At 38.0% G+C, this 25,997-nt stretch overlaps 1 protein-coding gene across 1 annotated transcript in view; it reads right to left on the bottom strand.

Moving 5' to 3' along the window:
- The window catches only part of IL1RAPL1 (interleukin 1 receptor accessory protein like 1), a 1,175,651-nt gene that overhangs the window by 977,991 nt on the left and 171,663 nt on the right, over positions 1 to 25,997 (bottom strand). The window contains exon 2 of the mRNA XM_039511406.1: positions 20,154 to 20,259. Coding sequence (XP_039367340.1) covers positions 20,154 to 20,259 — 106 coding nt within the window. The remainder of the gene's footprint in view (positions 1 to 20,153; positions 20,260 to 25,997) is intronic.

Here is a 25,997-nt window from a genome sequence, read left to right as displayed (position 1 = left end):
CCCATCTTGATATCATCCACAAACTTTATAAGTGTATTTTCTATGCTATTATCTAAATAATTGATGAAGGCATTGAACAGAATCGGACGCAGAACAGATCCCTGTGAGATCTCACTCGTTATGTCCTTCCAGCATGACTGTGAACCACTGATAACTACTCTCAGGGAATGGTTTTCCAACCAGTTATGCACCCACCTTATAGTAGCTCCATCTAGCTTTCATTTCCCTAGTTTGTTTATGAGAAAGTCATGCAAGACCATATCAAAAGCTTCACTAAAGTCAAGATATACCATGTCTACCGCTTCCTCCCATCCACAAGGCTTGTTACCCTGTCAAAGAAAGCCATCAGGTTTGTTCAACACGATTTGTTTTTGACAAATCCATGCTGAGTGTTACTTATCACCTTATTATCTTCTAGATGTTTCCAAATGGATTGCTTAATTATTTGCTCCATTATCTTTCTGAGTACAGAAGTTAAGCTGACTGGTCTGTAATTCCCCAGGTTGTCCTTATTTCTCTTTTTATAGATTGGCACTATATTTGCCCTTTTCCAGTCTTCTGGAATCTCTCCCATCTTCCATGACTTTTCAAAGATAATTGCTAATTGCTCAAATATCACCTTAGTCAGCTCCTTGTGGATGCATTTCATCAGGCTCTGGTGACCTGAAAACATCTAATTTGTCTATGTAATTTTGAACTTTTTCTTTCCCTATTTCAGCCTCTTCTGATCCTACCTCATTTTCACTAGCATTCACTAGGTTAGATGTCCAATCACCACCAACCTTTTTGGTAAAAACTGAAACAAAGAAATCATTAAGGACCCCTGCCATTTCCACATTTTCTGTTATTATTTCCCCCCATCATTGAGTAACGGGCCTACCCTGTCCTTGGTCTTCCTCTTGCTTCTAATGTACCTGTAGAACATTTTCTTGTTACCTTTTATGTCTCTAGCTAATTTGATCTTGTTTTGTACCTTGGCCTTTCTAATTTTGTCCCTGCATACTTGTGTTATTTGTTTATATTCATCCTTTGTAATTTGACCTAGTTTCCACTTTTTGTAGGACTCTTTTTTGATTTTTAGATCATTGTTGATCTCCTGATTAAGCCAGGGTGGGCTCTGGCCATATTTCCTGTCTTTCCTATGCAGTGGGATAGGTTTCTCTTGTGCCCTTAATAATGTCTCTTTGAGAAACTGCCAGCTGCCTTCAGTTGTTTTTCCCCTTAGACTTGCTTCCCATGGGATCTTACCTACCAACTCCCTGAGATTGCTAAAGTCTGCCTTCTTGAAATCCATTGTCTTTATTTTGCTGTTCTCCCTCCTACCATTCCTTAGAATAATGAACTCTGGCATTTCACAATCACTTTCGCCCAAGCTGCCTTTCACTTTCAAATTCTGAATCAGTTCCTCCCTATTTGTCAATATAAAATCTAGAACAGTCTCTCCCCTAGTAGCTTTATCCACCTTGTGAAATAATAAGTTGCTTCCAATAAATTCCAATAATTTATTGGATAATCTGTGCCTGGCCGTGTTATTTTCCCAACAGATGTCTGAGTTGTTGAAGTCCCTTATCACCACCAAGTCCTGTGCTTTGGAAAATTTTGTTAGTTGTTTAAAAAAAGTCTCATCCACCTCTTCTTCCTGGTTAGGTAGTCTGTAGTAGACCCCTGCCATGACATCACCCTTGTTTTTTACCCCTTTTATTCTTACCCCGAGACTTTCAACAGTCTCCTACTTCCAACTCAACATCAATCCAAGTGCATACATTTTTAATATGTAAGACAACACCTCCTCCCTTCCCCCCACCCCGCCCGCCTGTCCTTCCTGAGCAAGCTGTACCCTTCTATACCAATATTCTAGTCATGTGTATTATCCCACCAGGTCTCTGTGATGCCAACTATGTCATAGTTGTGTTTATTTACTGGCATTTTGAGTTCTTCCTGCTCATTCCCCATACTTCTCGCATTAGTATATAGACATCTAAGATACTGATTTGATTCCACCCCCCTCCCCATGTTCTGTCTTGTCTCTCATTTATCCCTGCTATAACAGCCCATGCTCCCTCCAAATTCCAACCCTTCTCCCAGGTCTCCATGTTCTTGACTTACCTGTGGGCTTTGGTCACCTGCCCCCTTCGGACCTAATTTAAAGCCCTCCTCATGAGTCTAGCCAGTTTGTAACCAAATATGCTCTTTCCCTTCCTCGATAGGTGGACCCCATCTCTGCTTAGCAGCCCTTCCTCTTGGAACAGCATCCCGTGGTTAAGGAAGCCAAAGCCTTCCTGGTGACACCATCTTCGCAGCCAGGTATTCACCTCCAGGATGCATCTGTTTCTGCCGAGGGCCCTACACTTGACTGGAAGGATCAAAGATAACACCACGTGCAGTCCCAACTCCTTCACCCATACTCCCAGAGCCCTGTAGTCACTTCTGATCTTCTAAGGGATGTCATACCTTGCAGTATCATTAGTGCCCACATGGATGAGTAGCATGGGCTAGTAGTCAGAGGGCCAGATGATCCTTGACAATCCCTCAGTAATGTCTCAGATAAAGGCCCCTAGCAGGCAGCATACCTCCCGAGATGCCATGTCAGGGCAACAGATGGGTGCCTCTGTTCCCCTCAGAAGAGAGTCACCAACCATCACTACCCTATATTTCCTCTTGGGAGTGGTGTCTGCAATCCTCCCAGCCTTCGGGGTACATGGCATCTCCTCCTCCTCATTTGGGGGTGATTCCTCATCGCTCATTGCCAGAGCAGCATAACAATTTTCCATCACCATGGTGGGTGGGTTGGGAGTAGGGGTGGAGCACTGCCTGCTGCTAGAAGACACCAGCTGCTAGTGTCCTCACTGTGACAGAGCCATATCTTCCTCCCCCAGTGGTGTGACAGCAGTCCTTTATAGCTGGATAGCATCTTCAGCCTTGGATGTCTCCATGTGAATACTCTCCAGGAATTCTTCGTGGGCACAGATGCTCCTCGACCTAGCCATATACTCCTGTAACTCTCCCACCTGCTTCCTGAGAGATTCCACCAGCAGGCACCTTTCACACTGCATGTTCCCCCCAGCCTGGCTTTCTGAGAGTGGGAAATACAGGCCTCAGTCTCTGTAAATCCACACCAGGATCTGGGTAGAGGCATCCATGGTTAGGTCCCTTAACTGTGGTTACGTGTCCCTTTTCATGTTTGTGTGCATAGTACATAAAGATATAACATATCAGTAATATCACATTTTTAAAAATGTTTTCTAACAGATCTCTACTATTCTCAATGATCACAAAAGAATGAAGTCCATCTGTATTTGTTCTGGATAGCTTCTTCACCTCCAATCCTGTATGTTGTTTTCTCTATCTTTACATACAGAATTATATTGTCTACTCACTGGGTTCAGGCTAACAAAATATTGCCCTTCTATCCCAAATGTAGTAATACATAAATATGTGACCAATATGTCCCATTCCCCGCCCCCCGCAAAAAAAATTTTTTTTGAACTTATCCAACATTATTTCTTCACATATCTTCAAAAGTCTGACCAGAATAATTAGTTTTGAGTGACATGCTAAGAGTCTATTGCACTGAGAAAGGAACTAGGAACTAAAATTCATCAGTTGTAAGCATAATTTATACACTCTAGCCCAATGAAAAGCTGTGTAGTCTTAACTTCTCTGAGACTGTTTCCAGATCTGCACAGAAGGGAGAACAATACTTCTTACCTCCCTCACAGGATATTACTGGAATTATTTAGTGGTTACAGCCAAATCAAGATCTTTATGTAAATCATACATAATTTGATTTTGAGTAAGGATTCCCCATTAGGATTGGAATATATGAAGGAATGTATATATACCAATCTGGAGTGTGCGTTGGGGACAAAGAAATGAGTGCATAAAAGTAAGAGAAAACAAAAATATTAAGTCACCACAGGGCTATACGGGCACAAAATTGAGCTGTGCTAAAACTATCAGGGGACACTGCCTACTAAATTTCACCGTGTGTTTCAGACGTCTTTGACAAAACATCTTTTTTTGTACTGAAAATTTTCAAAGTGTCTTTTCTCATGTGAAACCCGTCTTTGTTTGCAAAGTGATCTCAGTCTCATGTGGAATTTGGATCTCTTGGAACACAGAAAATTTACACTCCTAAACAAAAGTTTCCCCACACAAGAGATGGCCAATTATTATTTGAGAGTTAAAGTACATTTAAAAAATGTATTTAATATGGTGTCTTTCAGAGCCCACCCTCTTCCTGAGGTAGAGAATGACACCACTAATGGTGGTAAGGGAGACTGCCAATCCCCTGCAGACAAATATGACCATCATTGCTTTAGTATTTTGACAGCAAGCTCCTATGCCTTTGTGTAGTTTACAGCATTAAACACACTGGTGGAAAAATATTGCTACTAATAAATAATGGTGCTATCAAGAGTGGGATGGATACATTGGTTAAATTGATATTAAAAATGACCCCAAATTTAAGCTTCAGTTCCTGGAAACTTCAAGTTCATACATGTATTGCATACAGTATTTGTCAATGTTTTGAGACACATATTAGAAGAATGATCTAGTAACTGCTTCTTAAGTTCTCCTTAGAACTGTGCCTATGACACCGCTGGTAGCATTCTCCCCATTTATGGCTTTTCTACAAGGGAACAATGAAGAAAGTTAAGGCAAATCATCTATGTGAAGTCAATGCAGATAAGTTTGAATGTGTTAATGCCTCCTTTCCATGTGGATGCTTTTATGCAAGATTACAGTGGTTTTTAGTTGCTGTAACTTAATCCTCCTTTGTTACATGTGCTAATATCATGTGTATCAAACATAGGCCATATTCAAATTTGGATCTGAGTGACTTTGGTTGACCAAATGTTTAAGTTAGCATTACTACAAATTGCTTGAAGCTGCCTTGCAGCCTGTAGGCAAAAAAGTTAGTAGGGTAAGGTCATTCACTCACTATAGACTCTGCCCCTATCCCTCAGAGTCCCCTTTTACCTTGTCATGCTTACTGTCATGAGGATGTGTGGAAATGAGAGAATGTGTAATACTGACTAGCCATTAATTCTCTTTATGTATTTTATATATTTATGTCTGGCCTAGGCAGAAATCTGTTACCAGATTTCTCAGGTCCTGCTTATGAAGAACACATCTGTTTGTTGTTACCAACAGATTTTGAAAAAAAAAAAGTCTATCTCAGAAAGAGATATCAAATTATTGGTCACAGTGAGCTATAGACAACATGTTGGAATCTCTATTTGGGCAAAGCCCTGAAGCAGAGTAAGAGTACCCTGAAGGCAAAGTGAAAGGTCATGACCATCACCAAAACCAAGCCTGAAGCTATTGCTAAGAGAGAGACCACCTCCCCACATACAAAACAAGCTCAAGTTATTAGCTGAGAACTAGTTCTGATGCTGCAAAGAACCACCACATGAGTTAGAGATTCTAAGAAGACATGAGAGTGTTTTTGTATAGAATTCAGAGACATCTGAATTCTCCAACATTCCAGTACAGTGTGTCAGTCACATAGGCCTGGCCTAGCAAATTAGATGAGTATAACTATGTCACTCAGGAGTGTGAAACATCCACACCCTGGAGCAAAGCAGTTAAGCCAACCTCACCCCCAGCATGGAGATCACTAGGTTGACAGAATTCTCCTGCTGACCTAGCTATGGCCTCTCAGGGAGGTGGAGTACCTACACTGCAGGATACCCCCCCCCCCCCGAGTCAGTGTATCTTCACTGACGTGCTACAGGGGCGCAGCTGCACCACTGCAGTGTTTTAAGTGTAGATAAGCCCTAAATGTTTCCGCAGATAGAAACTAAAATGCCCCGTCTGTTATTTAATTAGTAAGTGATTAGTTTGTGTTCAAAGTGTATTATTCCAAAGCTGCTAAGTGCTTGATTTGAGAATCATTTCTGCATCTGTGTAAACGTGACTGAGAGATTCAGTCACTGTTTTAGCCTGGGAAGGGAAATAAGTAAAGTAAATAGAGAATAAGGCATGTCTGTATTACCATTATGTCAGCAAAACTTATGTCGCTCAGGGTTGTGAAAAAAAAACAACAAAAAACACCCCTTTGTGCCAGCATAAGTGGTAGTGTGCACAGCATGCCTGCCAACATAGCTCGTGCTGCTTGTTGAGGTGTTTTATTAAGTTGATGGGAGAACTCTCTCCCATTGGCATAGAGCAGCTACATGAGTGATCTTACAGCGGCGCAGCCACAACTGTGGCACTGAAAGCTTGCTAGTGTAGGCATGACCTAACATACATTTTATGTTCAGAGAAACTGAAGGTGGAACACCAAAGTGGGAAACTATAAAGAAACCATTCTAAAGTTATATTTCCTTAAAACAAAGACAAGAGTTTATCTATGATTCTACAAGTCATCTTCTGTCTTTAGCAGACTCTTAGCCCAATTAATTGCATTAAAAGAAAGGTATTTTTAACTTTCCAGTGAAGTATTGCACTAATTCTTGTGTTAACATTATACATGTAATTACTTATCATAGTAATCTGCAAGTCAGATAAATTAAACCATTGATTTATTGATTGAATTTCAATTGTAACTTTGGTTTGATCATTGCGTTGTGTTAGATTTGTTTAGTTTAGGGAATCTGAAACAACATTAGTTAGTGACATATTTGGTTAAACCTTTGTTTCACATTTGTTTGCTTATTCTTTTAATAAATCCATGAAAGCCCCTCAAAACTTCAAAATGGAAAAACAACCTATTTAGGGGTACAGATCAAGTAGCTCTGGGATCCATATTTTAATTATTTAATTAAAATCCTATTACTCAGTAGAGGTATTTTGTAAAGGGGACAATATTTGTGCAGCTGATCACTTATACTGTCTGAGATTTAACAGGCCACTATCTGGAAAGGATTTATACCCTCCCGATGACAGTCCCATAACCTACTTTAGTAACTGAAAACACAGATGGCAATAATCTCCTTTCAGTTCACAGAAAACTAGAAATAGGGATTCTCTATTAAAAAAAATCAAATATAATTAAAATAATGATAAACAAACAAAAAATAAAGAAACCACGTAAAAGGAACAAACTGTTTCTGAACCCAAAGATGGATTAATTTTACAGCATAGCTGTATTTCTTGTATAAAGTGCAAGAAGAGAACCTAAAACTTGTCAGTTCCAGCTGATCCATGCCCTAATAAGAAACTGCAGGCTTTCTTCCTTCACCAGGAAGAATGTTTACTGAAGTGGGGGGGGGGGGGGAAGGGGAAGGAGGAGGATAAGAAAGGGGAAGGAAGGAGAGAACAAAGTGGTAAAACAAAACAAACAAAAAAATGCCTTCCACTGTTGTCTAACATGAACCTATTTTGATTGGTTTATGCAGCATCATTGTTCAGATAGGCTAGTATTTTCAAGCAAAGTAAGGCCTTATTGTGCAAGGAGCAGAGAACCTCTTGCTAGATATGGAGCACGCTCAGCAGTCAACTGACACTGATGCCCATCATATCTCTCAGTATTGCATGCCAACTTCCCTTGTTTAGAACTCAATCTTGAAGTTACTTACAAAATTATCACTGTCTTAAATGAAAGGAAGATCATGCCTTTCATACTAGTCTTAGGACAACCTCCTTCCTGAAAGGAGCTCTTGTTGGAATTAGGCTAATCCAAATGAATCTGCAAATTGCTTTGACACAATTGTCTGTTTTGCATCAGCACACCCGACAGCTTTCTAAAATAAGTTAAGCATTCGTATCATTGCAATAAAATTATAGAACTGACTGCAGGAGCATTTATCTTCCAAATGTATTACTATGTCATAATGTATTATCATATTGATCCAATAATTGTCTTAGTAGATGTAAGATAACTGGTTCTCCAGAAACAGATAAAAATATAAATCTTACAAAGTAGCAACAGGAGATGCGCATTTTACATAAAGATGATAGCAGCAAAAATTACCCTGAGCAAAAGTGTCAGCAGATTTCAGCATTGCAATCTAAAGCATGACCTTCTCCTTTTATGCTAAGCTGCTTTTTATATGTCCTTTGTGCACATAATGTTGATATCACTTAACAGAATCTTCCTCCATTTTTCAGAAAGGACGAATCAGTAAGTGTTTTACATTTAATCTAGAAGATATTTCATCAGCTAAAAATGTCCTTAAAGTTTAGCAGCAAACACATTTTAATGGGCAGATGCTATTATTATATTTTTACATATCCGTTATTCAGTAATACTTAGCAACTGATTACATTTAAAAAAGAAAAGCTATCAAACTCCCTCTATATGTCCTTGGTTTTCCTTCCCCTCCTCTGGTTCATATGCTACATAAAAATGACAGCACAATAGTCAAAATCTATCTTCTGCAACAGGTATTTCTGATCAAAGGACACTTTTTTTTTTTGGTATTGTCCAGGTTGTTTGCTACCATATGCCAATCAGTGAGGCTACAGCTAACCATCCCCTAGAGAAAGTTGGGACCTTAGGACCATAAAGTTATTTGAAACAGCTACTAAAAACTCAAGGATTGATCTATGTAAGTATATCTATTAGCATTCTTGGGCTTTATATTTCCCTTCTGTCTCCATTACTTTCACTAATTTTGACAGAAATAAATTTCACAAAAAACATGCATATGGATCTGTACACTGACTGGAGCTTCAGATTAATTTCTGAACATGATTTAGGTGGATTTTTTCTTAGGTTTTATGGTTATAAAGATCTTCAAGCCCCATTAATTGTTAATGAAAAGCTAATGTTTTGTAACAAACAGCAGCCAGAGGCCAATAAAACCAATAAACTCCCATAGTTTACATCTTGGGTAGCCCCTTGTTACTTTAAAGAGTTTGCTCCCAACTTAATTAACAAAGCACTGTACTTATGAAAGGGTTCTCCCATATGTATTTAATAGGAAAAGAACAAAAATATAGAGTCATATCTGCATCCAACTGCTGATTTCTGACCCTTCTGATTACTGTCCTGTGGATATCAGGTCCAAAATGGCATCCATCATCAACCTTTTAATTGACTTTAGACAGGTACATGAAAACGAAGATAGGTGCTTGAAGGATATGAAGAAGGAATAAAGATATGAAATCCTCACCCCATTGAAGTCAATGGGATTTTTGCCATTGACTTGAATGGGAATTACAAAAGACTATGAACTGCCTCTATGAGTAATAAATAATAGTCATTGGGCCAGCTACAGAGAGTGAGAATCACTCTATAGCCTGTTGGTCAGACACTCACTTAGACTTTAAGGGAGACAATTTTAAATCCCCAATTCAAATACTAGTATTTAATATGTTATACACAGAAGAGGCTGAGAAAGACCCACACCAGAATATCTCATAATCCAGTAGTGAGGGCACTCACATGAGAGGTCAGAACACCATGTTCAAATCCCTTCTCTCATTCAGGTAGGAGAGGGAATTGCATATGAGTCTCTCACATCCTGGATGAGTTCTCTGACCACTAAACTAACTGAATTATTAAATGCAAATAAATAATCCAAACGCAGCACTTTCTTTTGTCTGCAAGAAGTTCACAAATCCATTTTAATTTCTGTAAATGCATTAGTTAGTTATTAAGAATTTTCAGCCTATTGTTTGTTTGAACTATTCACTGTTCATTAGTCCTGGTATATCATTTGTCACCCAAATCACTTGATGAGAAAGGCTGTCCCTGTTAAAGTCAGTGGCAAAGCTCCGATTGCCTTCAAATAGGGCCAGGATTTCACCAATGGTATTGTTTCTGCTCCACTAGGATGATAGACTGTTTTAAAAAAGAACGGCAGCAAATAGTCTTATTCATGCAAGATTAGCTTTTTTCACACATCAGTATGGGTATTCATAAGGCCCATCATTCACCAACATTTTGTGCAAATGTTTGCAGATAATGAATAAGGGGGCATGAACATGATCAAACTGAACAGCTGTCTGGAATTCAAACAGTAGTATTCAGGAAATTTTAGAGCTGGAGAACACATCTTAATTTTAGAAGCTGAGTCTACCCAGTTAAAACAATGCTTGCTATTTAAAAAAAAATTGAAATAATTTCTATTTAGGCTCCTACATTTTTTTTGTATCCTGACTTTCCTCATAAGTATAGAGATTGGCATCTTTTGAACCACCTACCTCCAGGGCACACACTCTTTTTAAAGGAATTAGAAAAACAGAATTAAAAGATTTTTAAAGATTACTGTGAGTTGTGTGTTATTCATGCAACTGTCTTTGCCTATACTCTCTGATGGAGACAATTTGCATGCGCACTGATTTGCTGAACGTCATTGGCCAGATTTGGCTTCCAGTTACACTGTTGTAAATCACAGTGGTATATCTGGAAACAGGATCTGATTCCTCCCCCCTTTCATTAATTCCATTTCTGCAGCAATCTGTTGAACAACAGAATTGCAACAGAATTCTCATACATACTACAACACACAACACAAACAGCATGTTTTCTATAAGGTAATTTGAGGGCCTAACACTTCAAGTGTTTCTTTGAGGTTCTAATTAGCACTGACCGGGTTACAACTGTCTGCAGTAGAATCAGTTTTTACTCTATTATTTCATGGTTTGTTTCGTTTTTTTTCCTGTGCACTGCATCCTTTTCATCTTTCCTTTGTTTATTTGACATCCCTATAAAACCACCAGATGGCATTGCAGTGTTCATTTTATTTAGCATTCTTTACAGGAGAAACTGATAGGAACCTCACATCAGTATGAGGCTCCTTTTTCTACTATACTTCCTGTTTCATTAGTATTAAAGTTCTCTTTCAGCAGGGAATCCCAGTTCACCATAAATAGGTGCACTGTGCCCTAATCACATGGGGGATCAGAGTTTAGTAAACATAATTTATTTGTAAAATATCTGTGGAGAAACTTTTAGCCGCAGTGCCGAGAATGATTTTTTCCCCCAAATTACCAGGAATGTAAAACATATGGGTAGAAACACTTTTTAAAAAAAATTTTGGGGTAGGGTGTACCACAGAGTTTAATTCTAGTTGCACAATGAGATACCTTCAGAGAAATCCTGGGAGCAAAGCTATTTAGAAACCACTTCAATAAAGTTGGCTAAATATAAGCAAGAACAGCTTTAGCTAACTGTTAATGGAACCACCATAGGTTTCCTGTTCCTTTTAGAAATAGGTTCTTTCAATACCATTATTAGCTTTAAAAAGGATTGATAATGTTGTCTGTGGGGTAGGCTATTTTGAAAACTCATACCCTCTTTATAAAAAATAAATCTAAAACTCCAACTTCACACAATGTTTCTGTTTTTTTTTAAGTTGAAAAGAATTAGGGTTCACTTTTAAAATAATGCAATTCAACTGTACACTGCCGCACTATGCAATACCACATACACTTTAGGGAACAGTAACCTATAGTAATATGCCTTAAGACCAGAGCCTGATACTCTTGCTCACTCTGGGTCTATCTAGATTAGAGTTTGCATTGTGCCAAAACCCGATTTAATTGATTGCCAATTAGCCCAAATTAATTCAAAATTGTAAATTTTAGTCTAGCACTCCACAGATATTTGTTCCTGACTAAGGGTTCGGCTAATTGGAAATCAAATTAATGAGTTACAACAATCAAAACCTCTAGTCTAGATGGACCAGTTTAATATCTTATTCAGCAAATAGTCCTACTGAAGGATAGGATGGTTTGCTGAGTAACGTATTACTCAATGGGCCTGATCCTGCTGGGTGCTAAGCATCCTCCACTCCCACTGACTTTTGAAAGGTAGCAGGGAGTACTCAGTGTCTATCAAGACATGTTCAGCACTTACCCGGATCAAATCCAATATGAATGAGGGAGAAAAATCTGGCCCATACTGTCCACAAGGATTAGAGTCACAATTCAGCACTGAAGTACACAGCACACAAATCCACATTTGCACTACACAAAGGGTCTCTCAACATGACATCTCTCCATAATGATCACCTAGTGAATGCTGGATTAACTATATAAGAGGAAGGACACAAAATGACTAAGGCAAACATGGCTTTGGCAAAGCAAGAAAACAGGATGGTCCCATTCTTTCCCATAAAAATAAGCAACTAGTTAAAAAAAAAAAAAGGCAGAGCATTAACTATGGGGAAGAAGTCACTCTTCATGTACCCAGATATTAAATAGTTTCACAACTAAAATATTCTATTTGATGCATATTACATCTGTTATTAAGATACTGTTTTAAATGTCACAGCACTAAAAAGTTTATAGCAAAATATTTGCTCTTCTCTGGATTGAGGGTGCATTGAAACTTGTGGGATTTGTGTGGTCAACCTCAGCTGACATGAAAAGAAGTTTAGATTTCCTCACTCCTGTTCAATCTAATGTACTTTCTTCACATCTAGGAATAGAGTAAAATATTTCCTCATTTATTTTATTAATAGACTTGTGTTTGGAACTACTCAGCCAGCCATGTTTCAAAGCAGTGTACACAATTATTAAGTGCTCAGGATTTAAAGTAAATTAATGTTGTGTTAAAAACAGTAATTTGAAGCCACTCATTGCATTAAAGAAGTGACTTTAAAAAATCATTGAATAAATCTTAAATATGTTCTGTCAAATATAAATAGGTTCACTTTATGTAAAATATTGAAAGTCAAACAAAATATGTAATTACCACCAATGTAAATTAATTTAAAGTATGTTTTTCTGCAAATATATTAAATATATATATTTTTTCCTTCAAAGTCACAATGTTTAACAAAAAATTCCAGTAGTGGTTGGATAGTTTTGCAAATGCTTTTTCTGTTTTTCTACAAAGCACCTAAATATGACATTCCCTATATTCCCCCTATTTCCTTTAAAAGGTAATCCTTGAATCCTTCTTAATGACAACCTTCATGATCACATATTTAAAAGTATGCAGACCAATCTCTTACAAGATGAAGCATTAATATGCTGTGCAATCAATAGAGGCAATAACCAGAATACCAGGTTAAGCAGCGCATAATTACACACACACGTCATTGTTAAGCCTAAAATAAAGAAAGAATAGGGCTAGAAGTCTATTTTTTTAAGATATAAACCACCATTTTCCCCGCCTTCCTCCCCCCCAGATGCATTGTTCTGGAGTATAACTGGAAAAGCAGTTAGTAGACCATATCCATTACTATTTTTTATTAACAATTTTGGGTCCTGACCTTGCAAGCTGCTCTACTTATTTGGAATGCTGTGGATCTTGATGCTCACGTGTAGCAGCTTTCTGGATCAAAGCTATGGCTGGAAATGTATAACTTCTGTATGGAGAGACTCATTATTAATCCTAACTTTCTTAGCACTGTGGATAAAAACCTTATGGACTAGAACTGAAAGTGTTGGGGGGTGGGGAGGAGGAATCCAATCAGCACTGAAGTCAAGACAGTTTCAAAAACAGATTTATCTATAACTTTAAAAGATAAACCTCAAATACATACAGGAACACAAGATTTTTTTTCAGATTCAAAAAGGTAGAAATATTCTCCATGAAGACACACTACTCAAGAGGGACATTACACCTAATACATATATTTGATATCACAACCAGCAATGCTATAGTACAACCGATTGTATTTCTAATTGGTTTCTTAAATTAATAGGAATCAAGAAGGAAGCCACTGGGATATAACCATGTAACTTGATCCTGATCATGAAAAGACTACCTTAAAATTTGTAACAAAAGCCTTTTCAAAATATATCATACCAAACGTTATTTTGAAATATGATTCTGAAAATGTTGCTTTATTGAATATATTTCCTTGTCTTTTATTTGAAACATAGTTTTCTTGAAAAAAAATTCTACATACATATTAACTGAAAGGCAAGAAAGGAAGGATCCAGCTGGTATTATAATAAAAAACAACATATAAGGACATTGTGTATGTAATCATATATATATATAAGTGCTATGATATTGCAGTGTTAAGAAACAATGAAGGTGGATTTTTGTTGTGAGGTCAACTTTGGTCCATATATATATATATATGGACCAAAGTTGACCTCACAACAAAAAATTGTTTAGTTTAAGCTCTAATGGCCTCCCCCTACCCCCATATTCAACCCAAAGCAAAAATCCACCTTCATTGTTTCTTAACACTGCAATATCATAGCACTTCATGAAAGTCAGGGCCGGTGCAACCATTTAGGCAACCTAGGCGGTCGCCTAAGGCACTAGGATTTGGGGGGCACCATTTTCTTTAGCAGCAACCGCAGTGGCCAGATCTTCGGCCGCCCCGGTCGCCGCCGGCATTTAGGCGGAGGGAGCTGGGGCAGGGGAGCGCGGGGAGGGCTGCCTGCAGCAAGTTTGGGGGGGGCGGCATGCAGGGGAACTCCCCGCCCCAGCTCACCGCTACCCCACCTCCTACCCGAGCACACCGTGGCTGCTTCAATTCTCCCACCTCCCAGGCTTGCGGCGCCAATCAGCTTAGGCGCCACAAGCCTGATAGGAGGGAGAAGTGAAGCGGCCACGGCGTGCTCGGGGTGCTCGTGCGTGGAGCAGGAGTGAGCTGGGGTGGGGGGAGGTGCCTCAGGGCGGAGGGGGGGCACCTCAGGGTGGAGGGGGAAAGGTGCTGAGGGGGGGGCTCAGGGCGGAGGCGCGGGGGCAGGGAGGGCGCAAGGCGGAAGTTTCACCTAGGGCGCGAAACATCCTTGCACCGGCCCTGATGAAAGTGAAACTAAAAACCTAACAAATTCTGCAACTGACTCGGTTATTTTGATTTTCAAAGTATCAGAAATAAATAAAAACAAAAATACCAAACAAACAAGGAAAGAGACATCATAAAGAGTAAAATGTAAATTACATGGTTACAATTCTTCCAGATTTATTATTCTAGCCTGTTACTGATAGTGTTAGAAACCTATGATTTTTCAATATGGAAAATAATACTTAATACAAAAGTTGAATATAAAAATATTTCACCAAACTAAGACCAGGATGCATTTGAACAATACTGAGGAAAAATAGTAAAATAAAGTGGAAAAATATGGGAATGAGAGGAGAATCAGTGTTTACTAGTGCAGATGAGGAAATGAACAATTCCATTTTGTGAAATCTTTCAAGATTTCAGAATGTGTTTTCTTTCTGCACTGAAACAATAAGCTGCATCATTTTTTTTCACCAAATTAGAGAGAGAGAGAAAGAGAGAGAAAGAGAGAGAGATCAGAGTATCCAATAGCTGAATGGATGTAGGAAAAACAGGTTCAAAACCATAAGAATGTCCATACTGGGACAAACCAAAGGTCCTTCTAGCCCAGTATCCTGTCTTCTGACAGTGGCCAATGCCAGGTACCCCAGAGGGAATGAACAGAACAGGTAATCATAAAGTGATCCATCCCCTGTTGCTCCTGTTTTGAATTGAACAGAGCCTCGAATCTGGCTCTTCACATCCCTAATCACCAGATTATAAACTATTCTAGGGTGAAAGTCTTCTTTTCCCAGACCTGGGGGGGAAGGGGAGGGAAATCCTTCTCAACAAATGAAGTTGTCAAAACTGGTACATTCCCATGAAACATTTTAACTAAAAAACTTTGTTTACCAGAAAAAAAAATGATTTTTTGTATCAGCTCTAGCACTTACAGCACCTTGACTGCAGAAGTGGAGAAACAGATTAATGTTCACCATTTATTATCTTATAAAATGCACAATATGAACTGCTTAAAAAAGTCTCATGGAAATGTCAAAATATATTACAGATCTAAACAGCAGTTCAAACATCATATTACCCAACACACTTCCTGCTAACTAGTCTCTATTATTATAACACAGCTGTATACTAATTGCCAGCTCAGGAGTGGTAAAAAAAATCACCTATATTATACCCTTTGAACAGGCCACATATCCCATAATCAACAGAGCACACAGTTAGGGTGCAACATTCACTGTATTCCTGGTATTTGGCTGTCTTGCTACCATGAAAACAGCTATACTACATAAACCTTGACTCAAGCTTCTTTCCCAATTTTTGTTGTTTCCCTTCTCAACCTCTTTGTCTTATTTTCCTTTTGGGCCCCCAAAATTCTTTATGTCCCCCATGAGTCTTAATGTAGGATTTAGCAGCTAAATCAAGAGTGATGCATCAAAAGAGTCCTCCATTCCTACACAAGGTCTTAGCAACTGCTATCTTGATAGAGACCCCAGGCACTTGCTTGAGTTGATGGTTTAAATTATAAGATGATTAAAAACAGAATTTAACAGCTTTTACTCCATCCCTCCCACCTTCCCTTTACCTCCTATTCTACTTTTATATGTGAGGCAGAACATTACCATAACACCATTAATTCTGTAATAGGAAGATGCTCAGTGTCCTCTGCTATAGCACTTCCTTACCACTTGAGCCAAACATTCTTTCCAACATCAAAAAGGAAAGTTTAGGAGATCCATCTAGAGTAAATTTTATGACAGTTCTGTACTTGAACCTCAATTCCTTTGAAGACATGGAGACAAAATTGTTTTGGTCCACTGACCTTATAAGGATTTTGTTTTAATGCTGTGAAACTACAGAATAACAGATGAAACTCACAGGTGAAAACTGAAGTGCACATCATCCCCCAACAAAAAAAAGTTCTAGTAAATAATAGGCAAGGTAGACTGCTCAAATTGTAGTAACTGTGGTTTTACCAATGATAACACCTGCCTTTTAAGACTGCAAATAAAGTACAAATAATTAAGAATTAAAATTAGGAAATAAAAAGTAACTTAGGCCTGGTCTACACTAGGGTGGGGGGTCGAACTAAGGTACGCGACTTCAGCTACGCGAATAGTGTAGCTGAAGTCGAACTACCTTAGTTCGAACTTCTTACCTGTCCAGACGCCGCGGGATCGAAGTCCGCGGCTCTCCCGTCGACTCCACCACTGCCGTTCGCGGTGGTGGAGTTCCGGAGTCGAAGGGAGCGCATTCGGAGTTCGAACTATCGCGTCTAGGTTAGACGCGATAGTTCGAACTCCGAGAAGTCGAACGCTACCCGTCGACCCGGAGGTAAGTATGGATGTACCCTTATTTCTTCTCTTTCAGCTATTACAGAAAAAGACAATTTACAAATTTTTTTTTATGGCATCTGCATCACATCCTGAATTATTACACAAGGAATCTCATTATTTTCTAACTCATAGATTAAAACTCTCAGGATATGTGATTGTTCTCAATCCAGTGTTTACCAGCATAAATATCATTTTTCCCATTTTAGTTTAGCATTGTCTATAATGCACCATGACGTCAAAAATAACAGAGCATATCAGATTTTAAAGTAACAGTTACCCCATTTTTTTTCCATTAAAAAATTCCTACATTATAGTGTGCTTTGGTTTCTCTTTTGGCCACCAGTCTCTGATTTTTTATGCAAGGAAAATAAGAACTATAGTAGTATTCAACTTTGAAAAAAGTATAATGTACTTTAACCATCCAGAGCAACAAACGATTTCCCAAGGAAATAAAAATAAAATTAGCTGAACGTCTGATCCACATAAATATACATTTTGGTTTGAATGGATAAACACAAGTAAACATAAACCAAGAGGCAGAGGGGATTTTTTCACTCAAGTCAGTGTTTCCACACGGAACAAAAAGTTCTGGTTATAGACTTTTCCTGTGTTTCTAAGAGTAGTCCGCAGAAAGTTGTATTGGTCTCAGGAAAACAATTTTACTTTCTTAATAAAAAATCCTGCATCCCCTTTTCAGGCAAACCCCCCACTGCAGCGAAAGGGATTGTAACCCTTGCTCAAACTGAGTAGCTCCTTATTCTGCAACAAACCCCATTGAGATCAAAAGGGCTACTGACTGTGTAAGGCACTACTCATCATGAGCAATGGTAACAGAATCCAGCCTTCAGTGTTTACTCAGACAAAATTCTCACTGAAGTCAATGAAATGTTGCCTTGGTAAGGACTGATTGAACACTGAATCAAAATTTCAGGATCAACTCAATATTATCTTCCGGTTACATAGCAGCTTTCATATGAGGAACAAATTGTTTCACAAACAATTTGTGAAGACTCACATCACGTCTGAGGTAGGTATAGGTCTACAGAAGGTGAAAACTAAGGAAGGTTTTCTTATGGTTACACAGAAAATTAATGTCAGAGCCTGGACAGGTCTCCTGATTCCCAATCCTAGGTCAAATCAATAGATGAGGATAACTTACATTTGGCCTTTAGCTCTGATTTCTCCATTTCCTCTTTCTTCTCCAGGGCTACAAATGTAATTTCATTTTTTTCTCTAAATTAGGTATAGTTTTCTTTATCATATCTGTACTGTGTAGGTGAGTTCAGAGTGTCATATTTCATTGAAGAACTAGGGAAATTTTTTCTTGGTTTGGCTAAACTGAAGGCACTAATGTTTTTCATAACTGAAAATTCAGCACAGGTCCAATTTTTCTTGCATTGAAGATAACAGAAAAAAAAGTAGACAAAAGTGAGACGAAAAAAACCAAAGACACCATTTGTGTAAGATTGTGGCAGAACACAGATGTACACATCATAGTTGGCCATTTCTTTTTGTCCCTTAATGTCACTGTAAAAGTCATTTTTGTGACTAAAATAATTGAACATGCTTATAATGATTTTGCATAAAGTACAACTCCACTTTAACGGACATGGGCTCTAATAGTAGAAACCCTAAATTCAGAACCTCCCAAGTGATGGCTACCTCTGTAACAGATTACTCCAAAACTCCAAAATTTTGATGTTGCAGGACCAGGATCTATATTTCTAACACAAAATTAGCTGAACCATTTTGCACACAGTTAGTATTGTCTATTTTCTGGTTTCCCTTTAATAGGTTCGAAAATATTATAATTTATGGCAGTTTTGCACATCACAAAGGACATTCAACATGAATGAAATCACTTTTGGGGGGCAACTTTAAATTTTGGAATTTCCTGGCTTTTGTACACCTTAACATTGTAGTGCTGCTACATATTTGTAATCTGCGCCCTGACCACACAGACACACACTTCTGACTATTTGAATGTTTTTGGTATTTCATCAGCTTCAGGGTAGATCACTACAAAATGATATCAATTTACCAGTTGATCATTTGAATATTTTTTTCTGACAATAATTATTTATCAAAAATATGAGATGATCTAGGAACCAATTCTGCATCCCTTTGCTTCAAATTGACTTCAGTAGATAGAGATTAAGGTATACACGGAATACAGGTTTAGTTAAATAATAGAGTGAAAACGACCATAAGCAAACACTCCAAGACTAACAAAAGTGGTTACCCACTGGAAGTAGTCTAATACAGAAAATCAAAATTTCAGCTGAGATATTTGTGTGTTCTTTGTTGCAGGAGTTTGTATAAATTAGTGTCTTGTAAAGTTTTCATTGTACAATTTTATGACTTCAAGACAAAGAATAAGAAGAATAAGTTCAAGCATTTATCAAGGATGACAGCCAAAATCTACTGTCACGACTAGTACTGAAGCTCCTTTATTCCTATCACATATCAATATGCAAATAGCTTGATAATGCCTTGACTCAACTCATCTTTAAAAGTCATATGAAAAGTGTATAAGTCTTTAGCAATCCAGGTGGAGGCAAAAATTGTCAGGATTTGCTTTGGTGTATTAATCTATTAATTCACAATTGAGTGGGCCTATACTAAGTTACATCACATCGTTTATTATTTCTAGTGGTATTGCATTTAATGTGCTTGAATCTGTTCCTTGATTTACAGACTTGCATGACATAAACCAAAATCAACTGAACGGCATATCTAAAAATTCTATTCTAGAAGGGTCTACAATCACTAAACAAATACAGCCATAAATACAAGCTAACATTTCAATTGCAATAAAGCTATTCCAAAAAAAAAATATCCAAAGAAAACACTGTTCCCCTGCCCCCCCAGGACATATTATATTCTATTTAATTGAGAATAATTTAAATACCAAAAAAACCTTCTCCTTTTAGAAAATAAGTCATCAGATTGTCTATATAACTTCAATTAATCCATAGCCTGCTGCATTTTTTCAGTCAAAGGAATGTAGCAGAAAGCTGTCCATAGATATTTGTAGAAACTGCAGAGTTAAAAATATTCCATTTTGTTGTTGTTGCTGACTTTGAAACCCTATTAACCACTGTGTCCAGAAAGGAATGAAACAACTTCTTACTGTATATTTTCCAAGTCACAAACATGCTTTACATACAAATTTGTAACCACAACATCAAACCTAATGGAAAAAGGGAGAAAATCTACTTACCTGAGCCCCTTTTGGTCACAACCTTCAAGCTCTGAGTAAGAGTAGCATACAAGAGAATCAAGTGTGGAATAGGAGCTTTCATCTTCCAGCTCTTAAAGGCTGCTCCCTAAAGCACCAAAAAAAATAATAATAAATAATATATATATATATCCTGTAAGAATATTAAAAAGCTTCATTTTTATGTTTTGCTGAAATACATTTTTAGTAATTAAATCATAAAAAAGAAACTGTAGACATGTGACCTCAGTTCTACTTGGGCTAAAATGCTGGGCTGGGACCAAATACAATTAAAAAAACAGAGCTGAACTCACTGTAATACCAGGAAGATTATTTCTTTTTTTTTTTAGGTTTAGCTCTGGAGCTTCAATACCACTGTAAGGGGAAAGATTTGTAATTTTGTCTGCCTCATGAAAATGCACCACATATATCAATGTACCTGTTAAAACCTTCTGACCAAATTATATGCTGGGTCAAATTCTATGGAAGTCAGTTTATGCCAGCAAAGAATTTGATCCTTTTACTGAATTGACAAAATAATGTTTTTTCTTTCTTTTTCTCTTTAATTTTTGAAAAGAAAGAAGACAAAATATTCTGTTTATCATTAGACCATTAACCTCTTACAGAAAAAAAATGTGCTTTATTGACTCATTCTCATTGGCTGATCAGAATTGTTACATCTAACACTAAAGAGTTAATAAAAAACAGTCTGGTCATCTTTCTAATAAAACTGTAAAGGAACCTGTAAGAGGAACAGCTGAATAATCTCTTAGTCTAAAGTATACTGAGTAATAGTTAGCTATGGGTGTAGTTGTGTAATGCCACTACTTTCAATAGGAGTCAGGAGTACATAAGGATTGCAGGATTTGCCTACAATGTAGTCACTATTCATCTCCTAGAGATCCACATTACAGGGGCTCTCTAGCTAATGGTTCATTCTTCCCCTGTATGGAGTGTGTATGCGTATGTACTCCCATTATTCCTAGACCCCAAAGAACATGATCTGGGGAGTGAGCAATATATTCATGAAGGACAGAATGGGTTGGGGGACCTATTGCACTATTCATTCCCTCCCTCCTTGTAAACCAGTGTGGAATTCAATGGTTACCACCACTTTGGGCACTCACCTTTTCACGGGGTAAATGGGGTTGCCCTCAGTGGGTTGGCCCTCACAGGGCCAGGAACTAGCACTGAGGTAGAGGGTACCAGTATAGATCTTAGGACCATCCGCCACTATTTTTTAAAAATGGGATGAAGACCAAATCTCACCCCTACTCAACAACACCCATCTGTATACATGCCATGAGGAGCACTATACACAGCTTTGTCAGCTCAGGGGAAAGATCTGGCATTGGGGAGGAGCACTTTAATGATATAAAGGAAGGCCCCATCTTTGTTCCTGTTGAAATCAATAGGATTTTGCATTGAACCTAAAGAGTAATATTTTCAAAAGTGCCTAAATGTTTTAGAAGCCAGTGTCCCACGTACAGAAGTCATACCGAACGCCACTGACTTTCAGTGAGATTTAGGTCCCTAAATGCCTAAGTCTCCTGAAAATGCCTAAGTCAGTCACTTGGGTGCTTTTGAAAATGTTACCCTAAATGTCATTATTGCCTTAAAGCAGGTGGGAAAAACAGATAAGAAATGGGGTAGATGTAGCGAAGTATATAGAAGGGCAGAATTTCTTAGATAAAGACTGCAGAACCTCATTGAAAATGTCACTGTCAATTCCTGTATAGTACAGTTTTACTTTTCAAGACATTTGGGAACTAAGAGCATCAAACCTGCAACAGCTATGATTATGACTTTATTAGAGATGAGAAAGCAGGAAAATGTGTCTTGACAGTCACGTTTTTGCGCCATCTCAGAAACTTAATGCTTATGTATTTATTATATAATTATGTCAAGTATTAATTCATTCATTTGCTCAGAACCAATTCTACTGGATTTGCATTCTCAGGTGGGAGAAGGTCATTTATCATTAATCACCAGAGGTCACCTACAACCTTAGAAAGAGAAGGTATAAAAATTAGAAAAGAGGTAAAATTAACTAGCAGGGTGAAGAATTAAATGATAAAGCTGTCTGGATTTCTGTGAATAAGATTCAGCCTAATGCTAACTCTCAGCCACAGTTTTGGTTTCTAACACATGATTTTTGGTATTTAGAATGTTTTAAAAGGTAAAAATGAAGGCTAATTACCCAGAGGTGAATCAGAACAGATACATCTAAAGCACTGTGTCACATTGCACAGCAGGCCTGAGTCAAACATTTCTGAAACCAAAATCCCATTTCTCAGTCACTGCACTAACTGATGCTGCAGGAAATCCTGAAGCTGATATCTTCAGCCTTCAGGGTATCAGCAAGAGTCAGCCCCTCGCTCTGCGTGAGCCTAATAAATGCTGTCCAAAGAATTACAGGATTTTACTATGTACTGCAAGATCACCAAATGAATTCTAGCTGTGAAAACAGATCCAAGTACATTTTTCTTATGGCCATATGGCTGAAGAGAACATTTCTTATGGTTCATGCAATAATTTTAAAGTTTGAATCTAAGAAGACACCAGTAAATATAACAACATGAATGTGTGAGGGACTCAGTGGATCAAATTCCTCTTCTAACTTTGGCCCATTAACTTTTTGAAGTAAACAGACAATAAAATTTCACAGTCATTCAAAATCTTTCACCTGAATATTTCTAAGCTCATCTGAAATATTCGTTAACCCTCAAAAGACAGCTGTGACCCAGGTTCTAGCAAGTTTTATAGTAGATGCTTGGTAGCATCACCAGTATAATTAAACCTGCAACACAATTTCAATCACAAGATTTGTTTTCCACACACTCATCTCTTTCAAAAGTATCACCTTCTGAAACTTCCCATACAGAGCATCTGCCTAAAAAGTTTGACCAAAATACTGTTGGCTACTTTTGAGTGTGGCAGGGCCTGAAAAAATATACATTTAACTTTAAAATAATTCACCACATATTTTCAGAAGAGAGTAGAGCATACATAACCAAAGTCTAAAACAAGAAATTTGGCATGCACGTGTCTACCATTGAGGACAAGGCCTTTGCTTGCTCTGCATGAAAAAGGTTTTGATTTAACAAAGAGCTGGTCATTCAAAAACAGCTTGCTTGAGCATGTGCAGTAGTACATTCTGCTAAATCTACTGGTGACTATATGTGAACAAGTGTATACTTGTTGGTTGAAAGAACTTTCATGCCGAAAAGATCCAAGGTGAATATCTTCAGAGTAAGGAAAAAGAACACCTTGGAAGAGTCAGTGGAATTTGTAAACTGTATGACCACCAGAGTCTCTTGCTCTCTTTTTTTAAGAAAAGTGGAAATAACTAGCACTAATGGAATGTTAATCTGTAAGATTAACAACTTCAAAAATCAGGAAATTCCAAAAATTAAATTAGTGCCTTGTATATATTGTACATGTGGTATATTTTCTCTTCTTTTCCTTGTTGTTGCTTGGAAATTTCTCAGTAAAAGTTTTCATTGAAATATACCAATTTGTCAAAATTGAACGGTTCTTTGGAAAAGTATCAGTTTTGACTAGAGACAGGCAATATTTTTTTTGGATGAATATTGTATTGGCTGAAAAAGGTAGTTTTGGTTCATCCACTACTATTTGTGAATTTGACATGAACTCAGTATATAGTTTTGGCCAAAAAAGCATTTTTTCAAGACCTGTCTACACTACCAGCCGGATCGGCAGGCAGCAATCGATCCAGCAGGGGTCAATTTATCACGTCTAGTATAGACACGATAAATCGACTGCTGATCGCTCTCCTGTCAACTCCGGTACTCCACCAGAACGAGGAACGCAAGCGGAGTTGAAGGGAGAGCATCAACTGTTGACTTACCACAGTGAAGACACTACAGTAAGTAGATCTAAGTACGTTGAATTCAGCTACGTTATTCACGTAGCTGAAGTTGCATATCTTAGGTCGACCCCGCGCGGTAGTGTAGACAAGCCCTTAGATACAAAAGGACTATGAACTGCAGCTATGAATGACAATAAATAGTCAGCGAGCCAAAGAAAGGGAGTGAGAATGATTCTATAACCTGGTGGTTAAGACATTCACCTACGATGTGGGAGACGCAAGTTAAATAGTAATTGGAACATGGAGTTAAACTATTTTTACAAAGTGGAACAGGAGAATAACCTACACTAGAATATCCCATAGCCTAATGGTTAGGGCACTCACCTGCAATGTAAGACATGCAAGCTCAAATTCCTTCTCTGCGTTGGGGGGGAGGGAATTAAACCCAGGATCTTCCACAACCTAGGCAAACACCTAGCCATTAGGTTATATCTTAAAAGGGAGGGCTCTAGTACTACAACCTTTTTGTGAATTCTGTTTTGGGTGGAATGACATGTTCCATGCAATCTGAAATGGATTTTGTCAATTCGCTGAAATTTTTCACACGTTTTGGATTTGGTTTATCTTGAACCATTTTTCAAGTCAAGAATGAAATTTCTTGACAAAACCAGAGAGAGAAACAGCCAGAAAGATAACTTGCCCAGAATAACCTATTGTTCAGTGGTTAGGACACTCACCTGGGATGTGAGACATTCAGCTTTACGATTCTGCTCTGCCTGATCTGGAAAAGAGGATGTGAACCTGAGGAGTACCCTAGGCACCAGGGTATTGACTAGTCTGGGGAGGGTCTCGGTCTCATTTTGACATGACAATTTTCAAAAGGTCTCAGTTTTGTTCTGGTGTGGAACTCCTAGTTAATTTAATATGTTATTTTAGGGTTGTAATGGAAAACACAAGTTTTAGAAGGCTAACTGCCAAGAGTTCACAAGGCAATAAGCCCTTGTTACCATGAACAAACTGTTATATATATCTTTTAAATGCAGTCACACTATGGCATCTCTGAGCCTAGTACTGGAGGCATCCCACTTTGTGAAAGGAATATAATCACAGAACCACAGGGTTAGAAGGTATTACAAAGGTAATCTAGTCTAACTCCCAAATGCATTAACAATCATGGAAAGAACACTGTTCAAGTTCTGAAAATAAAATCGATCCCCCTCCTGGTTGTTACAAAAACAGGTTAATAAATGGTTTCCAGTCTCTCCCACAGCACTCTCTTGCTGCCAGTGTCTCTAATGACAACACTTCTGAGAAGGATGGATTGGTCTAGCAGGAAGGCCAGAAATGCCAATGGTAATTGTAAAATTAAGCAATGTTTCTCCCAATATAGTAATGCAGACATGGATTTCTTAACTTATAAACTATTAGAGTGAGTGCAATCAGTGACTATGAACAAATAAACACTGGTAAACTCAGAACCAGGATTATTTGGAGGCCCTACATCTGGCTAACTTCAGGCTTTGGGAGATCTCTCAGCTCTAAGGATTGTCTCCAAAACTCATAATTTTCAGCCGCTGATAATAAAGGTGACTTGACTGTGGGAATCACAAAAATGGAAATGAAGCTGAATAGTAGGACTGATCAAAAACTTTTAATCAGACCTATTTTTCTAGAGAAAAGGGAGCTCTAGACTAAACATTTTCAAAGTATCTTTTCTATGGCAGATTTTAAAACTTGTCAAACACCTGTTTTCAGTTTCTGGACAAAATATGAATATATTCAAATTTCTGCCTAAAATAATTTTTTCCAGGGAAAATTTAGAATAAAAATGTATTTTTGTTTTCTTTTCATTGAAATTTTCCAGGGGGAAAACCATTTTTTGAACAGTTCTATTGAACGGAATAGATGAAAAGCAGTGAGAGGAGTCGTGTGCCAAGGCTGGCTTCAAGAAAGACAGTTCCTCAGTCCCAATGTTAGTTGCATTCTCCTAAGCCTTAGTCAAAGCTCACTGAAGT

Source organism: Mauremys reevesii, linkage group 1 (assembly GCF_016161935.1).
Source record: "Mauremys reevesii isolate NIE-2019 linkage group 1, ASM1616193v1, whole genome shotgun sequence".
Lineage (NCBI taxonomy): Eukaryota > Metazoa > Chordata > Testudines > Geoemydidae > Mauremys > Mauremys reevesii.
Note: the sequence above shows the minus strand (reverse complement) of the source record. Positions and strands in the feature narration are given on the sequence as shown.